The 23,189-nt window shown below is 33.6% G+C and overlaps 1 protein-coding gene across 2 annotated transcripts in view; it reads left to right on the top strand.

Annotated features, from left to right (window-relative positions):
* LOC124368777 (tyrosine-protein phosphatase 69D) overlaps positions 1 to 23,189 on the top strand; it is a 95,724-nt gene that overhangs the window by 56,267 nt on the left and 16,268 nt on the right. Inside the window, exons 15-24 of one of the 2 annotated variants that reach the window (XM_046826137.1) lie at positions 1,120 to 1,238; positions 8,335 to 8,456; positions 10,049 to 10,181; positions 12,912 to 13,116; positions 13,704 to 13,895; positions 14,349 to 14,547; positions 16,221 to 16,356; positions 17,379 to 17,528; positions 20,645 to 20,815; positions 22,522 to 22,641. In XM_046826137.1, coding sequence (XP_046682093.1) covers positions 1,120 to 1,238; positions 8,335 to 8,456; positions 10,049 to 10,181; positions 12,912 to 13,116; positions 13,704 to 13,895; positions 14,349 to 14,547; positions 16,221 to 16,356; positions 17,379 to 17,528; positions 20,645 to 20,815; positions 22,522 to 22,641 — 1,547 coding nt within the window. Of the gene's footprint in view, positions 1 to 1,119; positions 1,239 to 8,334; positions 8,457 to 10,036; positions 10,182 to 12,911; positions 13,117 to 13,703; positions 13,896 to 14,348; positions 14,548 to 16,220; positions 16,357 to 17,378; positions 17,529 to 20,644; positions 20,816 to 22,521; positions 22,642 to 23,189 lie in introns of both variants that reach the window. The other variant, XM_046826136.1, reaches the window with a different exon arrangement.

The following is a 23,189-nucleotide window of genomic DNA, read 5'->3' as shown; positions in this document are numbered from 1 at the left end:
TTAAGGCATGTACTGTGCTCCAGTGATGTATGCCTATGGCACAACACTTCTAGTGTCCGAATCCTCTCAAATAACTTAGCCATTAACTCCTACACTGCATTAAACATGGCCTATCAACTGCCACGAAAATGATCTAGTAGTTGACACTGAAAAAACCAAACAATTAGCTTTAGGAAGGAGACAAAAAGAAGTTCCAGGCCTGCCTCACGTATCAATGAAAAGTGAGACAAAATTCCTCTGAATGATTATTGACAGCAATTTATCATGGAACATTGACATTGACATACTCTCCAAAAAGCTAAATTCATGCCTATATGTTTTAAAAAGAGTAAAGCATGCCAGTGATAAAGCAACTACAAAAATTGCCTATTGTTCGTTATTCGAGTCACAATTATGGGACGGCCTTGCAGTTTGGGGAGACACAACTACAGGAAACTTGAATAGAATACTGCTATTACAGAAAAGAGCAGTCAGGATCATGTCTGGCCTTGGCCCAAGGGAAAGCTGCAGAGATGCCTTCCCTCACCAGGAATCATAACGATTAGCGGCCTATACATCAGAGAAGTCATAGTCCATGTTGACAAAGAGCAATTGGAACGAGGCCATGACTTCCATACCTAAAACACCCGCCATGCTTCAAATTTTCACCTGCCATTACATCACACTGCACTATTTGAAAGGAAACCATCCAACATAGACAGAAAAATCTTCAACCATCTCCCTGAAGATATGAAAATGCTATAAGGACAGAGACTGAAGACAGCACTGATTGAATGTCTCTCTAGCCGCCCATTCTACACCATGGATGAGTTCCTGAACTGGAAAAGAGAAGAGCAATACTCTCAATAAAAACTAACCATGTAATATTTGACGCCATTACATTTCTTGATGATTTGTAAATAAAGAATTTGTCTATTGTCTATTGTACCGAATTCAAGACAGCCAGAATAATAGCAAACTGTGTCTATCGCAGTCAATTTGTTAACCAGTGGTCAGTATTGTGGGTGAGCTATCACTATCTTGTTCTTTTGTATATCCCTATTCACTGTCATTTATATTTATTAACTGGCAAGGATAGAATAGAAAATTAAAAAAATACAAAATGTGATGTGATTACAGTGTTTGGAGGGGAGGAAGTGCTGATTCCAGCTTACAGCAGTTATTTCGAGACACTGCAGCCAGGTCCGCAGGTGTTCCATGCTGCAGAGTCTTCCCAATTTCTCACAATCATACTAGAGGTGAGTATACTTCATACTTGTTTTTCGTAGATAATTTTATCTGAACATTCGGTGAAATATGTAGGAGATATTTGGAAAGCGACCATTACCTCACTGCACAAGATGTAGTGCAGGTAGCGTCTATATGAACAGGTGCACACAACAGATTCGTCAGCATCCAATCGTGTTTGTAGGGATGCTAGTTTATTTTATGTAGCTTTGCATGATTCGTGTTGCAATTGAAGAAAACACTAAATGGGAATATCGTGCTGTTTTTGTAAGGTTCCACACATCGGTGCAGTATTCAGCAACAGCTACTGATCAATGAGCCAGTTATAGACTGAAATGTAAAGGAGTTGTGTGCCAATGGGTTCATTACTTTAAAATTTGAAAAAAGGAGTGGCAGGCTATCCATGATCAGTGATAAGGTTGTTAAGTAGATTTATAAAATAATGTATGAAATCAATTTTTCACAATCTATGATATTTCCGATAACTTTTCAGTCTAGATAACGAGAGAAAAGTTAGAGTTCTATAAGTTCTGTGCCCAATGAATAGAATAGAATAGAATAGTTTATTGCACACAAAATATTTCAAGTGAATACATAGGTAGGTCAGTACAAATCATGTTAAAATTTATTTATTACTGGTTAAAAAAGGTCATTTTTAGTCCATTGGCTCAATAAAAACCTGTAAAAACTGAATAAAAAGCATTACTTAGCAAGAAATTCTATAGTTTTGATTCAAACGATGAGTTACTTAATGTTTTTCATTTTAATTGGCAACTTATTAACCCTTATAACGTCAGTATATCTTTTCACGACTTCCAGCAAACGGCACAATATTAAAAAAAAAAAATTTAAATGTGTAAAGTTCATTTTTATTTTTACTTTCTATAATTATGGTAAGTATAAAAAAGTAAAAATTTTAAAATTATCTTGTACGTACATATATTTATGGGACATTAAATTGTAGATATAAATAAAGTCAAAATAAAAGGCACACAAAATTTTATTAGCTAAACTATAAACATTACCAGACAATTATATAAATTACACTTGTGATAAATATAAAAAAGAAATGCATGATTGTAAATATACAACTAACCTAATAGTGTTCTTTTTATATAACAGAAAACACAACGAAGGAAACCGACTCAGCGATGGTTAGACATGCACTACCTGAAGCCAAACTGCAAACAAAAGCGTGCGCGCTGTACGGCGTCTGTGCCGTGTGGCAGGGAGAGTGTCTAGACACCGCATCTATTGTTTCAAACAATGTAACGCGACAGCTATATTTTGACGCTTGACATAGGTCAATAACCCACACACATGGTTGACACATACCGTTAGTGACATTGATCGGATTTAAAAGGAACTTAAATTTGCTATAGACACAGTTTTGTGTCGATGCGCCGTACCGCGTCTTTGCCGTTTGCAGATAGTTTGTCTATGCGCCATACGGCGACTGTGACGTTATAAGGGTTAACCTATAAGTAATATACAGAGGACATTTTTCACTTTTGATTAGTTATGTGAAGGTAAATTTATAAAATGGTTACTTCTTGTATTGTAAGGGTAGTTTCATTTCTGAGCACAGTTCTGTTTTCATTGTTTGTAAGGTATAGCAAACACTACATAGGCAAGGCAAAGTGAGAATCTTAAGATATCTTTGAATAATGAATAATGATATTATTCCTTCATATAAATAGAAGTACAAACATTACACTGGTAAATTCATAGGAATAACCCAATTACATAACCAGTTGCATGATTAGTTAAACTAAACAATACTTACTTAATACAGTACATTTTGAGTTCAGGTCACTAAAATAATTCTGGCCACTCTCTGAGATGTCTGAAATTACAGTAAATTTCTCAATCAGAATTAACATTTAGAAACAAAAACTACAGTATCAGCATAATAAATCCTTTCGTTATACAACTAAAACAATTCCATTAATTTTCAAACAAACTTAATGTGAACACAACCCATACACATTTTCTTATGTATAGATTACATATTAGTATATACAAAAATTATTTCACATTCAATCTCACTCACTCAACCTCACACATACGAACCTAGACAAAAAAAAACATTAATTGCATTGTACTACGTTATTTTCATTGTAAAATCAGAGTCTTAAACCAAGTAAATTCCACATATAAAGTAAAACAAAAAAGAAGCAAAAAAGTATTTTACCTCATCTAATGATTCCATTAAAAAAAACAACATCATCTCTTTCAAGAAGTCAATCAAATAAACTATTGCAAAACATTTTTATTTTATTTTTTGATCTAATATTTAATGGTAAATGTATTAAAGAATTTTAGGCCTACTTACTGAAAACAGAGTTTAAATATTTCTTTTTTTACTTTTGGTACCCTAAAAAGTTTGTTTATCTACGTTCCTTGTCCCATATACTAGGAAGTTTGTATCTTCATTACCACTTGTTATAGAGAACAATTTAAGTACTTTGTACACATATAAATGTTGGATCAGCAGGGCTCTAATTGGATTGAATAGAGAGAACGACCTAACTCAAGAGTCTTTTATTTAGCATCATTATGCAAACTGTATGATTTTGTGAAATTCGAATTTTATCAATTAGATTTTTGTAAGCACCCCTAAAATATTAGCTCTTATTGCAGTCTTGATTGGACTCGTGGAAAGTGAAGGTTTCGTAATAAGTGTGTGTCACAAAATTTACTTAAAAAGTAGAAAGTTCTTACTGCAGATCTAATTTTACAGTTCAGTTCATGAATATGTTTTCTCCAGTTTAATTTTGTATCAACAATGATTCCTAAATGCTTAAAGTGGCTAATGTGTTCTATAATTTGACAATCACAAGTAATAGTTTGTGTGCAACCCTGTGGGTGATACGTAACACCAAATTTTATATATATCTGGTTTAGATTACATTTAACTCCATATTATTGTTACAGTACCATTGTTACATTACAGATGTGTCAGTGTTTATTTTTTGATGCAGGGTTTCTGTTTCCTTTTCTCCATTAAAAAATTGCGATGTCATCTGAAAATGCATTTATTTGACCAAAAAAGGTTTGCTCCAGTAAGTCGTTGATAAAAATAAGAAAAAGAGTTGCTGATCAAACTGAACCTTGAGGTATGCCTGAACTTATGAGCAGAGATGAACTAACACAACTCCCTATTTTTACCTGTTGATACCTATTTGTCAACTAGCTTTTAACCAAGTTTAAGGCCATTACTCTGATTCCTATTGACTCAAGTTTATTTCATAGAATTCTGTGGGTAACCAAGTTAAAGGCTTTATGGAAATCAATAAATAGTCCTGTAACTTTATTGCTTTCATTTTATTTGAATAAATCACATTAGTAAAATTTATTAGCGCATTTTTTGGTAGATTTTCATTTTCTGAATCCATAATGGTTAGTATTAATAAAGTTGTTTGTATTGAGATAATTAACAACATAATTGACTATTTTTTCAAATATTTTAGAGAAAATGGAATGTAAGCTGATCGGTCTAAGGTTCCCTAATTGTGTGGAGTTTTCTTTTTCAATAGTGGTACAACGATACTCTTTTTTAATTTATCAGGGAAAGTCTCAGTAGATATGCTGAGATTTATAAAATGAGATAGTACTGGTGTGATAAACATTTTAATTACTTTAATGAGTCTGGCTGTGAACGAGTTGTATCCAGTTGACCGTTTATTTTTTAATTGTTTTATAATATTTTCGACTTCTGTTTCTCTCATTGGAAACATGAAGAAGGACTGATTACAAGTTGCATGTGGGACTAGCGCAGGTAGTGGCACTGTTGCGAAGTAGCTTGTGCCGCGTGTTGTTGTGTGTCCTTGACCATAATAGTCAGCTGGTTGAACTGAGATAACTGGTAGATTGTTTATCGTATCTGCTATAATGTTGACGTCAGATACCACACAACTGCTATCTAAGGTTATCTCATCCACACTTCTTTTTATATTTCTTCCTGACAAATTGTTTATTATTTTTCCATTGTTGTTGTGAATCACTGTTACAATCTCTCAGTTTTTTGGAATAATACTGTTGTTTTTCAGTGTCAATTTCATTTTTTAGGTTTGTACAGAATCTAGTGTAATAGTTTTTAAATATGATATCATATGGCCTCTTTCAGTAAGTTCTGAATAGTTTCTTTTTCTTTTCTGATTTGTTTCATAACTTAACAGTCATCTATGGACTAATTGCCTTAGCTTTTAGAATTTTGGACTCTATTAATATATTTGCTATTACTATTTACTAGATAGTATCAACAATATTCAATTGCAAACACCATAGCAAGAGTTCACATCTGTGTGTTTGTAGCAGATTTCCCAATTGGTTATTCCAAGCTTTTCCCTAATTAAATTATAATCTAAGCTATTCTAATTGTGTAAATTATCTTGATTAATTGAACTTGCCTTGCAGTTTGTTCCCATTGTAAACCCAAAACACAGTGGTCTGTCAAATCGATATCAGAAACTGCAATTTTAAAACAATTTAAATTTCTATTTTTAATAAACATATGATCGATACAAGACTGTGAACCATCTGTAATTCTTGTTGGTGTATTTACCAAAGACTGAAAACCACACTCATCCATTAAACTCCGGTAATTACAAGTACTTGCGCAGGCATCCAGGACGTTAATTAACCAAGGCAGGAGGTTAATTTTAGGCTGTTGCCCACTAAAATTATATTGTTACTGAGTTTAGGTAAGATATCCAATAATTCATTTGTAAAATCATTTTCTGAAAAACTTTGTAACCTATAAATACTTACTAGTTTAAAATACAATTTAAAGCCTTTAATGTCAATGATTAGCATATCAGCAGATACCATATTTAAGTTTACTTTATACACTTGTATACAGTCATCCACATAACATATAATGCCCCCAGTCCTGTATTCGTCATTGCAGGCTGCTGAGATTTTATAACCTGGAATGTTATACAGATTTAGCTCTTCAGACCCAATCCAAACTTCACTAAGATACAATTGATTTCTGACAACAGATTATAAAAATTCCTTCTGAGACTTCTTATATTTACATGGATCAAATTGACATCAATATTATTGGCAAAAGAGGAGAAAAAAAAGAATCAAGGGTTATGTAGCAGTTTTGTGAATTTTCAGCTGATATTTATTATGGCAACTTTATACTAAGAGTCAGCTTATGTGTGCACTAAATGTGAGCACACAGCTTGCACTAAATTTAAAGGTTCACAGTGCTCACGTTGATTCTTTGTTGAGTCAAAAATCTGATTGGTTAGAATTTTTATATGAAAATTACAGTCACAAGGATTATTGCTACTACTGTCTTCTTCCTCATTGCACTTGTTAGCATGAAAAACACTCGCAGCACTTTCATGTTGTTCTGAATCCTGCTTATATTTGTCATATACAAAATTTGATTTCTCACTTTTTGAAAATAAATAAACTTTCATTTCTTTACCAGCACAAGTAAAATCAATACAATTTCCCTCACACAATACTCCACCAGAGTTATCTGTAACTCTTTTGGGACAAGCTCCACATAGCGTGCTTCTACTAACCGGCACCATTTTTCCCGTTTTTAGAAAGGCAATTTGCAAATAAAGCCAAGCTGGAGGTCTCACCCATTGTTGAACAATAGTTTGATAATACAATGAAGAAGTACCATAGAAAATAAGTATCATAGAATGTTGACTTCCATGACTTTCAGTGTCATGGTTATACGAGGGTAATTCGGAAAGTAAGGTCCGTTTTTTTATTGAAAAAAAAAAATCACAACAGATTTTTTCAAAAAACTTGTTTTATTTGATTCCTGACATCAATCACTATTTTTCTACATAATTTCCACTTTCGTTCAAACACTTGTAATAACGATCTACAAGTTTTGAATGCCGGTGTCATAGAAGTCGGCCGCCTGCGATGATAACCAGTCTTGTTAACCACTTTAACTGGTGACGTCGAGTGACGCCACTCCATCGACTGGCGTTTCGTTTCTGGGGTTATGTGGGAAACCCATGTCTCGTCACCCGTCACAATGTGGTCTAAAAGGTTATCAACTTCCTGATGATATTGGATCAAAAATTCAAGAGCAATACTCATTCTTCTTTGTTTGTGTTCCTCAGTAAGCAGCCTGGGAACCCCACGTGAGCACAATTTGCGAACATCCAAAATTTCAGAAACAATTTTAAACAATGTGCTCACGTTTGGTAACTTTATTGCTAATGAAGAAACAGTGAATCGCCGATCTTCACAAATGTTTTCATCAACGGCTTTCACCAAATAAAGCTAGAGAGGACTTAATGGTAGAGAGGACTTTATAGTCCTAACTTCACCTCCAATAAAGACATTTTTTCATTTCATTTTCATTTCAAATCTTCGGTGATCACTGACGGCCGACCAGATCGTGGTTCGTCATGGACATTTTCCCGTCCATCTTTAAAACCTCTCACCCACTTCCGCACTTTGCTGTCACTCATTGCATTTGGACCGTACACTTCATTTATCTGTCGATGAATATCTGCTGCTTAAACGTTCTTTGCTATCAAAACCCGTATCACAGACCGTATTTCACAGTCAGTCAAACATTTTAAAAAGGCACAGAAAACAGCAGACTACAACGATTTCACTGCAAATGGCGTCGTTCCTGCGCGCAATGCATGCCGGGAGTCAGGGCGCATGCGCATTTCACTGCTCGTTTACTGATAGTCTGGTTAACGCGAATCGGACCTTACTTTCCGAATTACCCTCGTATATGACAACATACAACGTTACACTTTTGGGGAAACCAAAGATGCTTTGGACTAATTCAGATAGTATGACTTCCATCATCCATATCACAGTTTTGAAATGGCTAACAATAAGTTTCATCCCTTCATTTATATGGCAAGTTGGGTAGGATCTTATCATTTTGATAATGATGATGATGAGCTTAAACTACTGCCACTGGCTGGCTTAAGGTATAAACAGACAGCTAAATTTGTCATATTTAGGTTATTATAACTTTTTTGATAGTAGATGTATGTACTGTATAAGGTGATGAATCAGTATTAAAATTAATTTTAATCAAAATTAATGCTAGGATTAAAAAAAAATATCCCCTACAGTGACAGTTTTAAATTGCAGGTAATGATCGTGCTGATCCTTGTAGTGCTTATACTACTAGTGTCACTTTGTCTTCTGCAGAAGTACACCAAGCAAGTTGCTGAAGCTCAGGGTGTGGAGATATCCCTTCGCAACTCTCTAAGGCAAGTCTTACTGTCTCTTATTTCAATTAAATTGTGTACTATATATATATATATATATATATATATATATATATATATATATATATATATATATATTAGGGAATTAAAATGATAGGGTTAAACACAAATCTTTTAAAAATTATGTAATAACAGAAAAATCTGTTGATTACATAAGTTAAGAGTGTTTACTTGTAGACTACCCAGTTTTCAGGCTGAAGTGAGCCATGACTTATGCAAATCACTTAGTGATGGGGGAATTCAGAATTTTTGAATCTCAAATCTGATTCCGAATCTTAAAAATAATCAATTCCCAATTCTCGAATTTTGTATCCTAATACATTTTTTAAGTCTAAGTATGATGTAAACAAAATCATCACTAATCCAGTTTTTGCCATTCTTAAACCTTTGGAGACTGTCCGATAACATAAGTAGTAACCCAAGAATACCTCCTATTCTAAAGGGATTTGCAGAAGTTCAGAAAAATAAGTATATTTGAAGAACTAAGAAATATCCCCCACCTTTTACTTCACTATGGTAATGTGATAGATTATAATATGGCCTCCCAGAATATGTCTTTAATCTGGAAAAAATATGGACATATATTTATATCGCTTATAAAATGGGTTTTAAAACTAAAATCTTGAAAAATTTCAAACCACCCCTAGTCGTGATAAAAATATATTCATAATATATATTTATACAAGAACCAAAATTGGGAAGTAATAAAAATAAGTGATCGTAAGACTGTTGAGCAGCTGAAATCCCCATAGAGATGCAGTAGACGCGTCGCATTGCACAAACACGAACACAGAAAATACAAACTCCATTCAAAATATTATTTATAAAAGCGTGATAATTTGGTGATCTATCTACGGATTTTCATAAACAAAGTACAAAAAAAAGCCACGTTTTAGTGATCAGTAATTTGCATACTGCCGATCAGCACTCGTCTGTGAGAGTAGACACAGCAAACTCACAGCGATGCACGAATATAAATATAGACAATATTAACCACAAGTAAAATATGATTAACAAAACTACGATAATTCTTTAATTAGTTAACCTATTTATGGATTTTCATACACAAAGTACAACAAAATCAAATTTTCATGATCAGTAATTTATGTAATAAATGCAGCTATCGTCCACGAATAAACTCAACCGACTAGCGATGCTATACAAGAATAAATATAGGAAATATTCGTGCTAACTGCAAGCAAAATATTATTTACAAAAGTACTATTATTTCTCATTTAGTTTATGTACTTACAGTTTTAAAACACAAGGGATGGCAAAAAACACGTTTTTCAATTGGTAGTTTTTGTACTCCCAATCACTCAATAATTAATGACGTGGCGGATCACCGCAAATTCGAATGTCAATAGATTCTTGCAACCAAATCTTTGTTGTAGATTCGGTAGATTCAGGATTCAATTTCAACACATCACTGTTGTGGTACTGTAAAAGACTATCAGTTTGAGACTGGCGAGCCATGACTTCGGTGGTAATTGTTATATCGCTGTAGTGGAACTAGAAGTAAGACTATCAGTTTGAGACTGGAGCGAGCCATGACTTTGCAGGCACTTGTGCAGATCGTTACGAGGCAGTCACCTTCCGGTGTCGTCGAGCCCCCCAGACATGGCTCCTATCCCGGCAAATCAGCTGCCAGCTGCATACCTGGAGAGGCATCGAGACTCTGACTACGGGTTCCAGCATGAGTTTGAGGTCTGTACCGATGCTAGTTTCTGGAAGCTGTGTTTTTTAATTAAATATAAAAATATGTTTTATTTAACTCTGGATCTGGCAGTTAAAAAACCGTTAATGTCAAACTACTTTCAATATAAACATCCGTAGATTGTCAATTATTGAGGTAAAATGTACAGTATAATATATGTTTTGTTCAATATAAAGGAAAACATTGATATGTAGTTGAATGAGTTTTTGGTGTGAAATCAGCATTTTGTTAGTTGCTGCGAATAGTGAAACCTTATAAAAAATTCAATAAATTTGTATAAAATTTAAATATACAAAGAGTATACAATAAGGTGTTTTGTGAAAAGAGATGGAAAGCTATATTTTTAAACTTATTATTTTATGAGTAATTGTAAAGTTGTTTATTTAAACATTTATAAACTGTATTGTTTATATCATTACAAACTCAGTTCATCATAACATTCATATGTAACTGTAGATTGTACAGTGTCATCGAAAAATAATGCCTAGATTTAATAAAATTATAACATCAAAACCTTTCATGTTAAATGAGTAATTCTTTCACTGGACGATAACTGGTGAACGCAAGTTTTGTTTTTAGTTCGTCTGATTGTATTTCCCTGTCTTTGTGATGCGCAGACAAGCTGCGCAATCGTCAAGGTCAGCCGGCCACAGACGCGCCGCCGCTCAGTACGATGTTGACCGTGCAACAAAAAAGCACAGTGCGTGATTTGGTACGCGGAGTCAAAGTCAATTGTCAGTGTACAGCGGCTCTTTCGGAGAACATATCCGGGTCAAACAGCACCTGATAACAAAGCTATCGTTCGAAGGTTTAACCAGTTTAGGGAAACAGGGACCGTCGGCAAAAAATCTAGACCAGGCGCCGACCAAGAACATCAGAAGAGAATGTTGAGCGTATCCGGCAATCTTGTGTTAGGAGCCCAAAAAAAAATCCATTGCTCGACGAAGTCTTCAACTAAACATTCCAAAAACAACAATACAAAATGTACTGCACAAACGGCTAAGACTTCATGCGTATAAAATTCAGATAAAACAGCAAATAAAACCTACTGACCGCCCTAAACGAACTGAATTTGCAAGTTTTATGTTAAATGAAATTGATGATAATCCAAATTTTCTACAGAGAGTGTTGTTTAGTGATGAAGCTACGTTTCACATAAATGGATGTGTAAATCGTCACAATTGCCGTGTATGGGGATCACAACAGCCAAACGAAATCCACGAGTATGTGCGTGATTCTCCCAAACTCAATGTGTGGTGCGCCACACCATTACAGGCCTAGTTTACCTGGACATGCTTAGACTGTTTGTGTTCCCCCAATTAGACGATATCGAACAACAGACTGGACAGCGAATCATTTTTATGCAAGATGGGGCTCCACCTCACTACCATCGCGAGGTACGCGCTGCACTAAACGCACGCTTCCCAAACGGTTTGGACTGGTAGAGCAGCCCCCATTTCATGGCCTCCTAGAAGTCCTGATCTTACCCCTTTGGATTTCTTTTTCTGGGGGTACATAAAAAATATAGTTTACGCAGAAAAGATTCGGGATTTGGACCATCTTCGGGAGCGAATTTCTTTCGCAATCTTAACTGTTACGCCAGATATGATTGGACGCATGTGGCAGGAAGTTGACTACAGACTTGATGTCTGCAGGGCAACGAACGGTGCTCACATTGAAACATACTAAGGTATGAAAAAAAAAATGTATTTCTTTCCGCACATTTTAAGACTACAACCTTTAAATTACCTTTAATAGTTTTTTTTATGACAGTTATTTAAAATCTAGGCATTATTTTTCGATGACCCTGTATTTTTCACAATGAAAACATTGATGTAATTCGTTAAAATCAAAACTCAAAAATTATAAAAAGAAAGTAGAAAATACTGACTCGCAATATGGAGTAGGACAAACATACATTTAAATTAATCTACCGTTCTAAGGTATTTTTGGTGCTATAGTAGCATTTACGGGTGAAAGTTGAGTTGCAACGTCTACAGTACAAACAAATTTTACAAATAAACTCACATGGGACTGAATAATTTATATAGCGGTGATAAGTGAAAAATGTTTCTTTTGAGAAAGGAATTGTGCATGCAGTGATGTCATTCCACATGAAATTTCTTGTATCAAATGAGAGTTTATAAACTTGCTCTTTTACTCTGTTTAGTATAAGCGTCAAACCTTATGTTTTGCAACTCGATAATTTTGGACCATAAATGCCAAGCATTACTATTCAATAAAATATATATCAAAGTATCATGAAACCATGACATTTCTGTTGTCGAAAGTTTCAGGTAGACAATGTCTACTAGTTGCTTGCTGTTGGGAAAACATTTTAACACGTCTAGTCACAATATCATAGATGGTTTATTTTAATAATTTTTACAACTATTTCGGTGATTGTTTTAACCTTTAAGTAAACTTTTTGCTATTATAATGATATAAACCTGTGTAATTGTAATAACAAGATTTATATGTTTTAACTTCTTTAAATTTCAGCAAGTTGATAATTTCTTGGTCCTTTGGTATCATTTGGTACCATAGTATAATTTAACCAAAGGGTTAAATTATGAGGAATCAGTTTGAAGCACACCATATCAATAAAGTTATTTAAATCAATCATTAATAAATATATTGCTTTTTAAATTTCAACTATTATTGCTTTGTAATGCTTTATTTACATCCCCCATGTAAATATGAATGTAATTATGTTTTAGCTGTTACCCGACAGTTTTCCTGACAGAACGACCCGGGCCTCTGAGGCCCGGGAGAACATGTACAAGAACCGTTACCCTGACATCAAAGCGTACGACCAGACACGGGTTCGACTGGCTCAGATTGATAGTATTGCTGGATCGGATTACGTCAATGCTAACTTTGTTGTAGGATACAAGGAAAGGAAAAAGTTCATTTGTGCTCAAGGTACAAAGTTGTTTCTCAATATGTATTCTATATATATCATATAATCATGTTTTTCAATTAATTTATCCAAATATTTGTAAGTCTGTGTCGTAAAAGTAAACACTTGCTTTTCTCAAAATAAAATTGTATATATTGTAAATGTGATATATGTAGATATATTATTGTATGTTTGGTAGTAATTCTTTTGGTTAGTAATAATTTTGTAGAAAACCTCAGTTTATTTTATTTAGTTTTAATTTAATATTAATAATTTCGTTTAACCACAGTTAATCTTAACACGGTTTAATGGAATATTATGTTCCAATTAATTCTTTAATCAGTAACTATTGCATACTTATTTTCTTTCCTAGGATATAAATCTTTAAATTTAGCCATCTACATTTCATTTTGCACAAAACTTGTGCAACTATTGTACACTTGAATAAAGTAATATTAACCGTAAGAACATTTCTAAGTTAAACTTATAACTTTATATGTCTTGTTTGGAAATAAAATATATCTGTAAGAAATTTCTGGGTCAGTGGTTTTCTTATTCAACACTTTGCAGTATATTTGATTTGAAATTCATCATCATTCTTTGTCGACAGGTCCGATGGATAACACAGTCTGTGATTTCTGGAGGATGATTTGGGAACAGCATTTGGAGCTAATCTTGATGCTGACAAATCTGGAGGAATATAGCAAAACTAAATGTGCCAAATACTGGGCTGATAAAACAGAAGGAGAAAAAACATACGGTGATATAACAATTAGTCATGTGCAGGAAAAGCGATACTCAGGTAGGTCCACGGGATAAACTTTCTAGAGTTGTTTACAATCATGATGTACACTGTAAAAATTAATAAAACCAATTTGAATTACTTTAAATGTAATAAACTTCATTTTAAAGCGAAACTCGAAATGCGGTTGTGCAATCAAACTCTTTACATGAATTTTACAGTATTGAATTAAATTCTGTTTAGAGAGTAGAAATATTTGGCATTTGATGTAACTAAATAAGTTTTAACTTATCGTGTGTTTCAATTTAATTGGATGGACTGTTTTCAAGATTTTTATTCCAATGTCAAGTGCTCATAATTGAGTAGTAAAATATAGTAACTGCTGTTTGTTTTATCAATTGATGTAAGTAGTAAGTCAAGATTTAGAAAGCGTAGCATTAAGAAAATACATGGTTAATGATTTACTATCCCCAGGATGATAGCTCAAATGAATACTTATTTTTTATGTTTCAGATTATATAATAAGAGAACTAAAAATGGTTCGAACATCCGGGGGAAGTAAAGAGAGGGAAAGTAGGAGCATCATCCAATATCACTTTTTGGTGTGGAAAGACTTTCAAGCTCCAGAACACCCCTCAGGGATCCTAAAGTTCATCAGGAGAGTAAACGAAGCTTACTCTCTGGAGAAAGGTCCAATCCTAGTTCACTGCAGGTGACCAAATTTCTATTGCTATCAGTTTGAGTTCATTATGTTAACAAGATATGTTTATTCTTTTATGACGTTTAGGGTACACAAGGTACTATAAGTTAAAGTAAATACTTTATTTTACTTCAAGTATTATTTAACTACTGCATTTTTAGCTTAGTAATTTACTACTGATAGTACAAGTACCTGTCTCTCAGGTATTCTTCCACTGAGTAGAAGGGATTCTTCAGCAGCCAGTTGGTTAGGTGTTTCTTCATTTTCTGGGGTGGGGTGTTCTTCAGGTCCTCTGGTAGCAGGTTGAAAAGTTTTGCTCCAATGTATGATGGTTTTTATCCGTACATGCTGGGGTGATGAGACATGCCTAGTCTAGTATTGATGGATATCTCTATGTCTCAGTTGTGTGGGGACTGTGTGGATGATGACCTCTTGTATATAGAGTGCCACTACTGTGAGGATCTTTAGCTCGAAAAATGCTTTTCGGCAGTTTTCTCTTTGCTCATTATTCCGTGGGTCAATGATAACATGCTGGCTGTGGTTACTTGGGATAAACACGATTCTCTCAATACAACAGGATAGGTTGATCTTTCTCACCGTATTTGAGATGTAAAACGGTTTTTTAACTTTTATTTTGCTACCATTTGACAATGACTATCCATATTGATACATTATTCACTGTATCTTAGTATGTTTATCTGCTAACTAAAGTTAATTAAACCTATTTCAAATGTTTTACTATATAGAATTTTTTCATACTTAAAAAAGTCTTGTAGCAATCAATTTATTAATCCTTTTTTTGTTTATATTAATAACTTTTAATTTAATTTCGAATATAAAATGGCATTTATATTCAAAATTAAAATCAGTGTTGTAAATTATAACTGTATAACAACAATTTTAGGAAGATTAGGTTTGTGCCTTGTAGTTCAATGTCTAGTGTGTTTATATAACCCATATCCTTCTATTTATTCAAATCAAATCAAATATTTATTGTTCATTAACAATACAACACTGCATGGAACATTGTCATAATCATATACATATAATATTTATAAACTGTATTGCATATATTATTATTTATACATGCTGTTTCAAATTTAACCAGCTCCCAAAAAATACCACTTAACATGTATATTGAAAAATATAATTTATAAACTTACACCGTCAGAGACAAGCCTCCCAAGAATTCCTCCAAGTTATAACATACTCTGTTCATATAAGGATGTTAAATTAATTTAAATTTAATTCAAATTGTTAGAGAAACCTTAAACAATCTTTACTAATTGGGATTTTAAATGGACAATTCCATGGAAATTCAAGAATAAGTTTTTTCCCATCACATGTCTTTTTTTATAATAATTATATTCAATTTGGAAGCTAGACAATTATCTCGGGTCAACTAACAACAAGGGCAAGCATTTTATTGATTAAATTATGGATCTTACCTAAGTACATGTTGGTTAAGATTAAGATACTCAGTAAAACACTACTGGTTAAAACATTACAAAACCTTTTTGATATAGGTATTCAATGTAACTACTTGAAAATTGGTGCGAAACACAACTAGTTTTCGAAATCTTGTCCTTGCACCTCTTGTATACCAGTAAGTGTATTATATCTATAGTGTATTATTGTATGAAATAAAGTTGTTACTTTGACAAACAGATTGTCTGTGATTACAGTGCCGGAGTAGGAAGAACGGGAACTCTAGTGGCACTGGACTCGTTACTACAGCAGCTGGAGGCCGAAGGCCAAGTAGCCATCTTCAATACTGTTTGTGATCTTAGGCACCAGAGAAATTTTCTAGTCCAATCATTGGTAAATTTTAGCATTTTTTTCTTATTTATATTCATAGTCCTTGCTTCTGTAAACTGTGGAAACATATTTTAAACAGGTCCTGTTTGTGAAATATAATTTTTTTTATACAATATGTTTCTTACTAGACCTATAAAAACTAATACTGTTGAAAATTATTAAAGTATAAAAGTTACGGCTGTAGTTTAATATTCACTGTTTAAAATTGAAAGGCCACTGTGCTAGTTTAAGGAATCAAAATTTAAATTTAATGATATTATTGTTTTGTTTCATTAAAGCTCATAAAATGTGCCAAGCAACCACTGCTTCATTTAATCATACCTATTTTACATATTCAAGCTACGCAATTATTTTTAATGTTTATGTTTGATTGCTGGTTACTTTTTAAACATATATATAAACTGTTTCACAGTTTGAGTAAAAGTAGGCTTATTACTTGAATGCTCAATGGATCTAAATCATCCACTTGGATTCAATTAACAGTTGAATAAAAACATGTTGAGTAAAGTTTTAAATGAATAAAACATGTTGACTAAAGTTGTAAATACTGAATGAAATAGACCCTGTCTAACTGAAGCATAAATAGTTTGAAATACTTAGTAAACTGAAGTTTGCTAGACTTTGTATACGAGGCACTAAAACTTGAAACCGTGGCAGTTCTACTGAGCTGTCGTCTGAGACGGTCATATGAAACCACATAGAAGGGTTGCCTATTATTAAATATAGGATCGGTTATTTTAGAGAAATAAATATGAAAATGACGTATAACAATATTAAACTACATCAAATTTTTCTATTTAATTCCAAATTTTAGTGTTAATGCATCAATAATGTTTTTGTTCATATACAATTAGTTAAATGATATTACCTTTATAAAATAGTGCATTTTTTTCCAATGCTTTTGAAAAAAAGTATTTTATTCAATATGTAAAACTGTTATTTGTTAACTGATGTAAACCAATTATAAAGTGTTGCAAAATGTATTCATAATTTGTTCTGTTCTTACTGTTTTATGTTGTTTACAGAAACAATATATTTTTGTATATCGAGCACTTCAAGAAGTTGCACAATTCGGAAACACAGAAATTAAAGCTTCAAAATTAAAATCATCGTTAGAAAAATTAAGGCAAATTGATAATGGCAAAGAAAAATCAAAAATGGAAGAAGAATTCGAGGTAAGTTTACGTTGTAAATTATACATAAAATGCTTTTATGTGAGTTATCATGATTCTAGCTGAGCTAAAGGGTATTACTTTCATCTGACCAGTAGAATACAGTAAGATTGTTGTTTTTAGTTACTTTGCAGGTCAGCATTATAACCTTAAATGAACTTATGTAGAGCCCATTGGTTTCCAGTCTTTACCAATCTAAATTCTCCCTATCAAACCAATTTGTTTGCCAGCTGATGAATTTTATATCACCTGATTATGATTTTATATCACCTTTATTCTACATCCTTTGTTTAAAGTTTGTTAATTACGATGGAAGGTTTGAAAGGATTCTGGGATTTCTGACATGTTACATGTTACAAAATCTACAATACAATGTTTCGAGGATTGAAATCTAGCTTCTTCGTCAGGTGAGGATATAATTACATGAAATGAGAGATACAAGAAAAAAAAGGGAAAGAAAAGGGGTCAAACATACTGGAAAATTGCTTAGAGTCCAGACAGGACAGGAGAAAATGAACCTAGGCATTGTCACTGCACAGGATGCAAGTCATGACCACACCAGCACAGGCAAAAGTGGGATACGAGGTGTGTCCAAAAAGTATCCGACCTTGACGTCTGGCATGAACTGACATTACTCTGTGGCAACAGCAATCTGGTCCCCTTCAAAGTACTCCCCTCCACAAGCCACTACCTTATTCAAACTCTCTTCCCACTTCCGGAAACACTCCTTATATTCATTTTACGGAATGGCTAACAGGTCCTTCATCGCATTTTGTTTTATTTGTTCAACATCGTTAAATCTCTTTCCTTTCAAAGGAATTTTTAATTTCGGAAATAACCAGAAGTCACAAGGAGCTATGTCAGGACTGTAGGGAGGCTGTCGTAGTTGGTTGATGTCGTGTTTGACCAAAAAACGCTGAATAAGATTTGAGGAATGAGCTGGCACGTTGTCGTGGTACAGGATCCAGTCACGGCTTGTCCACAATTCAGGTCGTTTCCTTCGCACTGCATCTCGTAGCCACCTTAGGACCTCAAGATAATACTCATTATTCACTGTGTGGCCTCTTGGAGCATATTCTTGATGAACAACGCCGTCCTGGTCAAAAAAAAACTGTCAGCATTGTCTTGACATTGCTTCGACTTTGTCTTGCTTTTTTCGGCCGTTGCTCTTCGCGAGTTTTTCACTGTGAAGCTTGAGCCTTTGTTTCAGGGTCGTAGCCATAAACCCATGACTCACCAGTAATAACTTTTTTAAATAGCCCCCACTTTTTATCAAATCCAGATTGTCCTGTGCGATTTCAAGTCGACAGTTCTTTTGGTCTTCTGTCAGCAGCCGAGGAACAAATTTTACCGAAACACGGTTCATTTTTAAATCTTTGTGTAAAATGTTACAAACTGACGATTTTGGTATTCCTAAATCTTCTTCCAGCTCTCGGACAGTCAATCGACGGTTTTCATTAATTGCTGCACGAACACATTCAACATTTTCAGCGTTTCTGGCCGTTGAAGGCCTGCCAGATCGGTCATCACTCTCCACTGATATGCGGCCATTTTTAAACCGCCTAAACCATTCTTTTATTTGTGTATCGCCCATAGACACATCACCATAAACTTTCCATATCATAGTAATCGTCTCTGATGCTGAATGGCCAAGTTTTTGGCAAAATTTAATGCAAATGCGCTGCTCAACACGTTCAGTCATATTGAAATGCGACGCACACACATGGCAGTACTGTACGGAACAGAGCGCTGTGACTCACTGAGTGACCGGATCGTATTCAATGCCTAATATGGGAAGGAGTAGGCTCGCCCCTCCCCTCCAATAACCGGTTTGAGCTGGTCGGTTACGCCACGGCCGCCTACTGGTCGGCGGTCGGATACTTTTTGGACAGACCTCGTACTTTAATATGAGACATATCACTGCAAACCTGGGTTGTAGCACGGTGTTGCCAGCTGTAATGGAAGAATTACTAGTGATGAGATGAGTACAAAAATAATAAAATAAAAACTTACAGAATAATCGAATGCAGAACAAAATGGATGTAAACAATCGGAATTAAGTGAGACGTCATCGCGTAGCCTTGTACTAAGAATCACCTGATACAACAATTTGGAATGCCGCAAGGTGAGGGGGGAAGTGGGGTGCGGCAACTGTCCATACGACCAGGTTTGCAATGATGTTTTTTGTACTAAAACAAGAAAATCAATGTCGCCACTTCCTGCGGTTTTGCAACGTGTCATATGAAACAGGAAGGCTATGGCCAGAAGGGGGAAGGGGGCAAAGGCAGCTTAGACCTTAGTGACATGGTGTGTATATGAATTTTGTTGGTTGACATTTATTTGATTGTTAAAATCTCTTAAGTTTTCTTGTTAGTTCTTCTTTAATATTCTACATGCTTGGCCATTTGCTGAAACTGCTTATCCCCAATGGCTAATAATATGGCAATTGTTTCTTAAGGTTTTATTGGAGTTGTTTTTTTTATTTTATCAAGTTCATTTCAAATGAGTATTCTGCGTAAATTACTTTCATATAGTCTGTTAAAAGGGCTGAAGACAAGTGTTAGGGAGTCTAGTTTAAGTTTGTATCTAGACATGGAAATCATTTATAGTAGTAATTATCGTCATTTTGAAGATGTGACCAGAGTAGCTTTTGAGACACTCTATATTTTTAAGAGAAGTTGAAATTACTTTAAACAAATTCTTTATGACTTAGTGGATAATACATTTAAACTAAATCTCTGCAGTTAACTGTTTGACCGTTAAACATTTTATAGATGGGTGGTCTGAAATATCCTGTATAACATTCAATTCAATTTCCTAAAATATTATACATTTACAGATCAGCTTACAAACAAAGCAGCTGAACATAGAAGAATCTACATCCATGCAGAGGATGCTAAGAGCAGATCTTTTGGTACAAATTTATACAGTCCTGATCTGGTTGACTTCTGACCAAACTAAGTAAAATTTACTACCAAAGTTCAATAAACTTGAATTTTTTTATTACAATACAATACAGAATCGTTCAATGTCTGTTTCGATCTTAAAACTAACTACACTGGCAATGATCGTTATATTTAACTACAACATATGGTCTTATAATATTTAATTTTTTACAGAAAATGATTCAAGTGGTGGAGGAGCGAAAATCACACAGTGTTGGAGGTGGGGAGGAAAACTCGGTCAAAAACCGTAATGAATTTGTTATACCATATGACAGGAATCGAGTGATTCTCACACCTGTTCCATCTCGTGAACATTCAACGTACATCAACGCTTCTTTCATTGAGGTCAGTTTTTACTTACTACCAAAACAGACTGTAGTTTACTCAATTAACCCATTGAGGAAACAATTAACTTAACCTCTCTAGGACTGAATGTTTGAATTGATATAGGCAAAAATGCACATGTGTACTAAATTATTAATAGAATGAGTTTGGTACACTACGAGTACAGCTCGGGGGAGATTATTCAGTCCTGCTCACCCGCAACGAGTGACGCTCGGGCAAATTCACCAATGGGTTAATAAAAAATCTGTTCATATTAATCTTTGACATTTTACTGAAATATGGTATCCTTTGTAATGCAAGGTAATACAGTTACAGGTTATGTAGGTTTAATTTAATTTTTAATTTGGCATACACTTTTGATCTATAACTTTGAATTAATTAAAATATTTATTATTAATTAACAATGTTATTTATGTTTCAGTTACATTAATTATATATTTTTACATAATCTTTTACAAATGTTTATGTTTGTTTGTGTAGATTAACATTAAGTGTTTGAGTGCCTATGGTCGATTCTGTTACTAAATGTTTAATATGTTACAGCTGGTAAAAGATATTTTCTACATAGAGAGTTGACTTATATACTGGTGTATATTTTAAACATTTTGTACTATTATAAAAACCTAAACTTAGTTATACCCTACATATACTTACATTTTTGAGATTTGGTACATTTGTTCTTATTTACATGAGCAACAATAAAAAAGATGCATTCAAATAAATAAAGCTCATAAAAGTACAATTATTGTATTTCAAAATTTTAAACTTTTAGTATTTTTTTGTTCAGTTTAAATACTTAAACAGATTTTATTACTAAAATAAATGTTATATTCTACTTTTCCCCCCTACATAATAAAACAAAAATCATTGCATTGTTTATTTTGGAAAAATTGTGACTTATTTTGTGGAACACTACACATATAACAAAACAGTGCTTGGCACTGAGGGATGACCTGTCATAAATGTGTGGCATTGACTATGCACCCCTCAATAAGCACTTGGCACTCATGGAGTCATAGATCTATGCAAAGCTTTTCGTTAACAAACCAAAGCATGACAATTTAATCTTTATTTTTATTCAAACTTAAAATATGAACTTACTTGGTTTGGTTTTAAAAATGTAGCAGTTGTTTTACTTAACAAAAAACTCTTGATGATTTGGCCTCAGCTGGAATAAATATAGAATACACTATTAAAGAACCACTACTTTTTATTTTAAAGTATATGGAATTAATTTATTAGAAATGTGTAAGGTTTAGTTTGTACCGTTTTTGTATCTTGTATACCATAGGCTACTTAAAATTATGAATTTACAAGATGAATTTATGTGGCTTATAATTTAGAATCATTTTTAACTTAAAGTAAGTTATAATTCATGTTATATAACTCAGCGTTTTTTTTTAATTATTGATTTGACCTAGTCTTAACTGACTGAATTTTGACTTTTAACAACTTCGAGTCCTTATAACGAATGAAGATGATTGATTGATTGGTATTGATGAAACAAATTACAGCAAGTGAGCATGATTGTAGCATGCTTACTTTTTTATAGATTTTTTTAAAAGTTTTTTTTATAAATTAGAATTATGTTACATTCCTTTGTCTGTCCCTTAATCAGGTATTATTATTGAGACTAAACTTATTTCCATTGTTGGAACCTAAAGGCATAGTAGTTTATTCAGTTGACACAGATGTTGTTTGTGCAGGGATACGACAACTCAGAGTCCTTTATCATCACTCAAGATCCCATCTTGGAGATCACAGTTGCCGACTTCTGGAGAATGATATCCGAACAAGGCATAAACACGCTAGTCATGCTTTCAGATGTAAGTTAGTGACACTGCTTTCACTGTATTCATGATTTGTTCAGTTCTGTAATCGAGACAATTTTAAGTTTGGTATGGTACAATTCAAAGAACTTAATTTCATTTTTTTTAAATTGTGATTTATCTGAAAGATAAATTTGTATCAGTTGAAATTGGAGCTACTCTTGTAGGGGGGACCGGTCTCCTTTTTTACTTTGTTACGTTTGTATTCTTCCTCTTATGGACCTCAGCTCTGAGTAAGGATCTTATATATGGATACTCTGTATATTACAAGATGAACTATATTGATGAATAAGACAAAATGGACTAATCACATATTAATCCGGACTTAAATCATATTAATTTGCCTATCGTATATATTTTTTTATTTTCAAGTAATACAATACTTAAAATGAAAACTAACTACTTGAATGTTTTTTTTTTTTTACATTTCATACCATACTTAGTATAATTTCAGTTCTGGATTGGAACAGGCTTGTTCAAAATATTCCTTTTGCAGGGTTCACCATACACACTATAATAAAATCATCAAAGGTCTAGTCATTTTT

The sequence above is a fragment of the Homalodisca vitripennis genome, chromosome X (assembly GCF_021130785.1).
Source record: "Homalodisca vitripennis isolate AUS2020 chromosome X, UT_GWSS_2.1, whole genome shotgun sequence".
In the NCBI taxonomy this organism is placed as follows: Eukaryota; Metazoa; Arthropoda; class Insecta; order Hemiptera; family Cicadellidae; genus Homalodisca; species Homalodisca vitripennis.
Note: the sequence above shows the minus strand (reverse complement) of the source record. Positions and strands in the feature narration are given on the sequence as shown.